The sequence below is a fragment of the Microtus ochrogaster genome, chromosome 4 (assembly GCF_000317375.1).
Source record: "Microtus ochrogaster isolate Prairie Vole_2 chromosome 4, MicOch1.0, whole genome shotgun sequence".
Classification (NCBI taxonomy): domain Eukaryota; kingdom Metazoa; phylum Chordata; class Mammalia; order Rodentia; family Cricetidae; genus Microtus; species Microtus ochrogaster.
The window spans coordinates 86388488-86396701 of NC_022011.1; the positions used below are offsets into that span (position 1 = coordinate 86388488).

An 8214-nucleotide genomic window follows, 5' to 3' on the forward strand; every position below is an offset into this window, starting at 1 on the left:
CCATCAGGTGTGATGTGTGTTAGAAGAGATGACAGAGCCAGAGAAACACACCTGCCCCATCAGGTGTAAGGTGTGTTAGAAGAGGTGACAGAGCCAGAATACTGATTCTGCCCTCAAATTTTGTTTTTGTTTTGCTTTGCTTTGTTTTTAGGTAAATCCTTTAATCCCACCTACTTGATAGAAGAAAGCAATGATGATCAGCATGCATTCTACTTAGCAAACATGTCTATTACTTTCCACATTGCCAGAATCTCCTACAAACATTAAGAGACCCTGCATTTCCTGCTGGCATGCCTGAGAAAGACGTCTAGACATAGCTCCTGTGCCAAGATAAAATTCCATGATAAGTTTCGAAGTACATATGGGTCGTTATTTATGTCTGCTATTGGAACAAGTTCCCGGATTCCAGTATCCTCAAGCTAATTATAACCCTCTCCGATTCCCCAACCCATTTTTACCTTATAGCAGACAGCATCCAACAGCTACATGTAAAGGAGGACTTTTTAAAAAGCTTCTTAACCCCTCTTATGCTATCTCATTTAATTTAAGCTGGTCACTCATCCAAACTACAAAGTAAATAAGAGAGTGGTAACGTGTACCAGAAAACACACACAAGCAGGAGCACATGTTCACACACAAAGAAGTTTGGCGTATGCCTAAAAGGCATTGAAGGTACACTTCTCATAAGTGCAGGTGACAGGGAATATAGTGTTTGATGACGGTGTGCACTCTACTCAACCATAAAACCCCCCTGTGGATGCTGTTATCCCCTCCTCGTGAAGGCATGCACATACATACATCCATGAAATCTGGGTAGTAAAGCAGAGGGCCTGCCCCAGTCATAATTCTTCCACATGCCCTTGACATTGCCTTGCATACACAGGCCATGAATAACTTAGTTTTAATATATTTGTTTGCCTCACTTATGCCTGATTGGAACAATTGGGAAGAATTACATTCATAAATCTTCTTGCCAAGATAATTAATTATGCACAAAATACTCCAAGCTGCTTCTGATTTTCATTAATGAAGCATATTATCTGCAAGCTAAGATGCCGCTATGGCTGAAAAGAAGGGGCAGCTTGCTCGTCTGTCCGTGCGGAACACATGCACACTGGTTTACATATGGAAAAAAAAAACAGCAATAAAGGAAGAAAACTCTGGGAACGCGCTTGCTTCCCAGACGATCACATCCCAAACCAGACAGAAAAATAGTTCATTTTCATCTACTGTTCTCTGTAAGCAATGCAGACCTTTAGCTCCTAACATGCCGGCCATTTAACTTCTTTCCCCAAAGAAAGTTAACTGATCTCTTCGGAAGCTCCAGGCCATGAGCACAGAGAGTCAAGGAAGGACCAACTGTCTACACTAATCCTCGGAGAGAAGATGCATCAGATATGCAGAAGTTCACGTTAGTATTTATCCATGGTCTTTGTTCTGATTCCTCATTTCCCCTTTCTCAAGTGGTTAGAATGACTGACAACGGCACTGCTTTATGGATGTCCCTGTCCACAGTCCTTACGCTCCATAAAACAACACAGAAAACACAGACTGCTCAGGCCTTCTCCCCCTGTGAAGCATGTCCACCATGACCTAGGATTGTCAGGTAGACTGTACAGAAGTTAGCCCACAACTCCCTAGTAATCGCTCTTGATCTGGTGTCTCTGCTGTCAATGATACCACTGCATCACCCACAAAACTGTGAACAGAACATCTAGAAAGTGTAAAATCTCCTAAGAGAATTATGCTACGTTAATGTCTAGTTAGAGTGAAAATATTCTCTTGTGTATATAACAATCAATGCTGCATGCTTAATTACTGCTTACAGCGTGGGAAACTGAAGAGGCCCCACTTCCTCACCAATAAGATACTGTTCAAACGGCGCACAATCGCTAAGAAAATACTGCCTTAAAAAATGGAATTGAGTGCCCATGAATGAGTATGACCACTCAGATACTAAAAGTAGCTTACTTTACTGTACCTTATGAACCCAAAATAAGCAACAAGTTTGGCCTTCAATCTAAGACCAATCCTTACTTGCTCTGGGTCATGGAGGTAGTATGTTGGACAAACACTGTCCTCCTTGGGTACAATGACACAAAGTGTTGTTCTGATATGGTAGTCACTGTGTGCCTGGCACCGTCCCAAGCATTTAACCTAGAAGAACTCACTTGGTCATTCTTATATGACTTGAGGCAATTACTGTTATTACACACATTTCCAGAGATAACAGAACTTCAGAGAACTTGAATAACTGCTCAGTGACTAGGTTGATAAATGGTGGAGCTATAGTTTAAACCCATCCAGAAGTCTGGCCCTAGCATGTGTGTTCTTATGAGCACAAAAAATGGTTATTATTAATTGCTCTTGCTGCTGTCCTGCAGTTAGCAAGAGAAAATGCACCATGGGCCATTTTCAGAGTACAAGTCTAAATTTTATATTCAAGGCAAAGACTGTCTTACTCATCAATGAGTTATATTTAAGCAGTGTTTATTCTTATACAATAGTTATATTAATTTGTTTCAGGACTGTTAGGAATGGGGTACAAATAAAAGATCCATCATAGTCTCCATGAACGTTCGTGGATGCATATGCAATGGCTACACCTATAGGCATCCAACAATTGTACCATGTGGGGTCCCAGCGTGTGTAGCATCACTAACACTAGACCTGGGGAAGGAATTCATGTTAGTTTAACCAAGTGGAGAAAGCAAAGAAACTGGTATGTGTTAATCATCTCTGAAGATGCTGGGTCTTGTACTATATATATATGTTTATGCATGCTGATGCATTTCGTTATTAGAATCACTCACTGAATTTGTATTATTCTCAGTTTAAAGATAAGGTCCCACAATGAAATACTATTATACACTGACTGAAAAGGCCAGAACCCAATATATGGATAGAGTCCACCGCAGGCAGGCAGAGATGTAGAACATAGCAATCTTGTTCATTGCTGGTGGGATCCACAGCTAACTTTGGAAGACAGTTAAACACATTCCAAGTGCACTGTCCAACACATGTTCCTTGTTATCTAGTCAAATGAAATGAAATCTAAGTTGACGCTAAAACCTACACACAGCTGTTTATTCACACTTGCTAAAACCTGGAAGCAAGTGAAATGATCTTCAACAAGTGAGCGGATGCGTAGCCAGGTTTATATGCAGACAATGGGATGCTAGTCAGCCCTAGATAGACATGAACTAGCAAGCCATGCAAAGACAGAGAAGAAACTTAATTGCTTATGACTGAGTTGAAGGGCAAATTAGTGTGAAAAACTACGTAATGTATGGTTCCAACAAGACAATCTAAGTAAAACAGATCAGTGTACATGGCTGGGGAGGGAGGGATAAATGAGCAGAGCACAAAGGACTTGAGGGTAGTCAAGTTATTCTTCGTGGACTTATAATGACAGAGGCCCCCCATTATACATCTGTCCACGCTCGCGCAATACACATCACTGAGACTGGACCCCAGTGGATAGAGTACCGTGGATGATAATGATGTCTTAATGTAAGACCATCAGTGGAACTAAGGTCCTCTTCGGGTGAAAATGCTGATGATACGGTTGCTAGGATACCGTGCATGGGGAATCTCTACTTTATGCTCCATTTCCCCATCAACTGAAAACCTCTCTGAAAAATGAATGGCATCTTTCCAAAAACAATCTCCAAAAGCACCTCACTCTTTTAAAAAAAGAAAGGAAGGAGGGAGGGAAATAGGGAAGGACAGAAAGGTTCCATTAAGTCAGAATTCATCAAGTCAAAAACATTCTATAAAACCTGACTTTAGCTATCACCAAACACCTTAGTTTCTCAAGGCTGTCAAGATCTCTCAATTTTCCTTCAGCATGTCGATAAGCTAGAATATTTTTATCTAGAATTTTTCTGAATTCTGATATATTTTTATACTGTAAGGAATTCGAATGGCTCATTAGTTTTGCAGTTGGGAAGGCAAAAATAAATAAATAAACAAACAAATAAATAAATAAAATAAGCAACCTACTTTAGCCAGGCAGTGGTGGCACACACCTTTGATCCCAGCACTCCTGAGACAGAGGCAGGAGGATCTCTGTGCGTTCAAGGCCAGCCTGGTCTACAAAGTGAGTTTCAGAACAGTCAGAGCTGTTACACAGAGAAACCCTGTCTGAAAAAAACAGAAATAAAAAAAATCCTACTTTGGCTATGCTTTCATTATCAGGGCAATTGTTCAGTGCTTGGGAAAATCCTCTCAGATGAGCATTTTCCCTGGAGAGAACGGGTCTCTGTGTTAAGTCGAATGAGCAACAACCCCCTGTATCTGAGAACTGGAAGAGTTTTGAGTCTGTTCTCAGAAGCACCAGAGTCAGGGGTTTAAACTGTGAACCTAGGAAGAAAAATATCAGTGAGAAACTCCCTTTAAAAGGCAGTCGTTCTGGAAACATGCTGCCAGAATCAGAATTAGGAGAGAATTGGATGCCAGAGAAGGTAAGTTGAGAACGAGGAAGAGGGACAAAGAGAGAAGATAGAGCGTGCTCTATAATGGACCTGCTTGTGGTGGGAAGACAAAGAACCTAGGAACACTCATTTAATAAATGTTGCGTGGATTCTCATCTGGGCATGAATTCCCTCTTGCTATAGACTTCAGTCACCTTCAGTAACATATGTGAAGGCGGGATGGGGATAAAGATTGGACCTGGGAAAGAGAAGCAAGCAGGTACACCATCAGGAGCAGGTGGGAGACAGCAGAGCCCAGGCAGAAGATGCTAGGCGAGAGAGGATCATGCCTGGAGGAGGTGGCAACAGAACCCAAGCAGCATATATGACTGGAGGGTCTACACTGGGGTCTCCCATCTCTGCCACCTCCTGCAAGAGGCCTAGCTGATTAATAGAGCAATGCATGCCAACATTCATGTCTCATTGGCTTTTTAAATAGCGCTTGTCACTGCTCACTTCCTTTATGGCTTTCTCATCATACAGTCTAGTAGTTCTCAAGTGACAATGATTTTGCCTGCTGGGATCCATCTCACAAATTCTGGTGACATTTTGGATATCCTAACTGAGGGTGTTCTACTCAAAATAGGGTGGGAAACGTCAGAGATTCTGCTTCCTAGTGTGCCCACGTGCCCTTCTCCAGAGCAAGAATTGGCTACCCCCAAACATCAGTAGTTCTAATTGACAAATACAACAGAAGAAAATGCACAGAGGAAAGAGAGATGAACTTGTGTTGTGTGTATCTGCAACACTTCTAGTAGGACACAGCCCATAGTAGGGGCTCAGGAAAGAAATCAAAATGTTAGCCCTTAAGTCTCCCCCCCCTTTTTTTTTTCAGCTCGAAATAAGAATCAGCGTATGCTTCCAGCTATGTGTCTGTCTTCAGGTTTGCATTAGAGAAATGGGAAAGATGGAAAGGTCTCCCTCTTCCGCATCCTGACCAGGTGATCTGCCCTCATATGATTTCCCGCTATTTAATCTACACACCTGTGAGGATGGGGTTAGGACTAACAGAAATGTTGCATCAGTATAACAACCATTTGATTGGGGTCCTCTCCTCGCTTAGCTGAAATAATTGCCATGTGCTTAGAGTCTGAATAATGAACTCCACTGAGGCTGCAAACCCAAAGGTCCCAAACTGCTGTAACCAAGAACAACCAGACGGCCACCAATGCTCTACCTTTTCCCACAGGTACCCGGCCACTTTTCCAGGAATGCTGTTTCTGTTTTATGCTCCGGACTGTTTTAAATGACCTTAGCAGCAATATAGCACAACTCAGCACATCTTTCCAGGATCCCAGAAAACCATCATTCATAGTTCAGAATTTAAAGGAAAAACAAGACCCAAAGTAAGGATCTGGAAGGGAAAAGGCAAATTCAATGACAGAACACAGTTATTATCACATGTCCCCAGGCATTCTCCTACTTATAATGTTAATATCTTTATTTTCATATACACACTTACTTGGGAAAGCCACATGATAGCTAAGAAAAAAATGGTTTTAGGTTAACCACTAACAGATTCAACCATGGCAAGCCTGATGCCCTCCCAGAACATCACTTGTCCGTATAACCAGCCAAGACCAAAACTTTACCCAATGCCCGTTTGTGTTACCTGGTTTTCTTGTTGGTCCCACAGGCATAACTGTAGAACCTGAGCCAGTTCCTGTCGCTGCTGCTGCAAGTACTTGTCCAGCTGCCGTCTCCTGTCTTGTAGAAGTTCTAGGAGGCTGTCGATCTTCAAACAGCTGCTTTGAGCTCCCTGAACCAGCTCAGCATTCACATCAGATCCGTCACACTTGAATTTTTCTATGAAGTCAGTGAGTTGCTGACTTTTGTTTAAAAGGACTAGCGATCTTTCTAAGAGTTCTAGAAGGTAATCAGAAAGGAAAATAATGTAGCAATGAGCATTTGTGTGGTTGTATTTGCATTCTTCATTTAATTTATATGTATAGCATATTAATGATAAGCTACACTGAAAATAATTTCAATGTATAAACGTCTAAAATGCTTTGGGATGTATATGGTTTTTGAACTCCCATGGGATCAAACATATGTGTCTGTCAAATTGATCACCAGTTGTTACCTCTGTAGTGATTGTATTATATATTATAGAATGGGGATTCGAACCCTAGGAGCCGAAGAACCACCAAGAAGAAAGAGTGCTGAGGGGTAGGAGTTGGGAGCAGCGCCCTGAAGGTCATCACTTCAGCATCAGCTAGAGAAGCAGGAAGAGCATGTGCAGTCCCCACGAGCTAGGAGCTCCGCTTGCCTCCCCTTCAGTTACTTGTCTATCTTACACTCGCTCCCAGTGCCTGGATCTGTCTACTTCTCTCCATCCCATGATGCAAGTGTCCCCTGGTGCTCGGACTTGCAGAACCCTCTCTTGACAGCATCCTCTCTAGCCCACTCACCCACTCCTCACCTTTTACCCAGGGAGATCTTTGCACACACACTCTGTGGTATGTGATTTCCCCCAAACTGAAACAATTATTCCTGAAGGCAAAAGGAAGGCTCCTAAGACTCGGAGGAACTAAAATACTTCAGTAAACTCACCAGACCCGAGAGCTCTAAAGTGATAAGACCCACAACCTCTGACCCGCCCAGGATTACATGAGGAGAAAATAATTCCGGAAAGAGAGTCTTCTTGGTACATCTTCCAGCATGCGGCAGAGGCTTGGGAAGGAGGCCCTTAAGAGTCACTGCCCTCGCTGGGGTGGGCTCTTAGGAGACACTGCTGCTTTTGAGCCATCCAGGCTCCTGTAACTCATTGTTCCACCTATCTAAACGCAGGGCTATTTAGTCTATCATGACGGCTCTATCTATGAGCAGGCATCTGTCCATGTCTCCCCAGGAGACACACACAGCACTTTGTCTTCCTCTCTCTCACCTTCTACATATTCCTCAAGCTATTTCTACCTCTCTCCCATTCCCTTCTTCCCTTCTCTAAATCGCCCTCCCGCTTCCCCTCACTTCCTCTCTCAGCAATGACTTCCTTGCCTTCAAAATGATGGGCTAGATTCCTAAAAGTAGATTATCCCATTTGCCATCACCCAGTTTCCATCTTCCCTTTCCAAAAGTCTCAATGTAACTCCTTAAACTCTTCAGACATCTATACTTTCTCCTGCATCTCTGGTATCCCCTCGTTCCTCTGTCAAGAACGCCATTCCCTTCGGCTCCCTCCATCTCTACCTCTCTCTACTCACATTTTCCCCGTCAATCGTCATTTCCTTAAAGAAGACACTGAACTGAATACTCCTAGGAAGCATCTTCATAGTGCAACATTACTTCCATTCATAACGCTTATCTTGGCTATAATATTACAGTTGTGTATGGTTACCTGGCTAATAGTTGCCCTTGCCACTAACTCCAGTTAAATATAATGACAGGACCCTGGGTTCCCTACCACGAACTGTTTCAGAAACACTGTTTCATGTCATTGAATTCAAACGAAAAGATGGGAAAGTAACCAGAAAACTGATTTCTGGGCTGGAGAGATGGTTCAAGGGTTAAGAGCACTGATTGCTCTTCCAGAGGACATGAGTTCAATTCCCAGCACCCACATGGCAGCTCACAACTGTCTGTCATACCCATGGCAAAACACCAATGTGCATAAAATGAAAATAAATTTTAAAAAAAGAAAACTGTTTTCTGGAAGAAGACTAACAAGCCAAGGTTAGCTCAAAAGACTAAAAAGTCAAGGTTAGCCCAAAAGACTAACAAGACAAGGTTAGCTCAAAAG

General features: G+C 42.6%; 1 protein-coding gene across 2 annotated transcripts in view; it reads right to left on the minus strand.

The window, feature by feature from the left end:
* Ccdc141 (coiled-coil domain containing 141) overlaps nucleotides 1–8214 on the minus strand; it is a 152643-nt gene that overhangs the window by 104588 nt on the left and 39841 nt on the right. For both annotated transcript variants that reach the window (XR_003376853.1, XM_005346624.3), the window contains exon 5: nucleotides 6088–6341. Coding sequence is in view for 1 of the 2 variants with exons in the window: in XM_005346624.3 (XP_005346681.1) it covers nucleotides 6088–6341 (254 nt within the window). In the remaining variant the exon portion in view is untranslated. The remainder of the gene's footprint in view (nucleotides 1–6087; nucleotides 6342–8214) is intronic.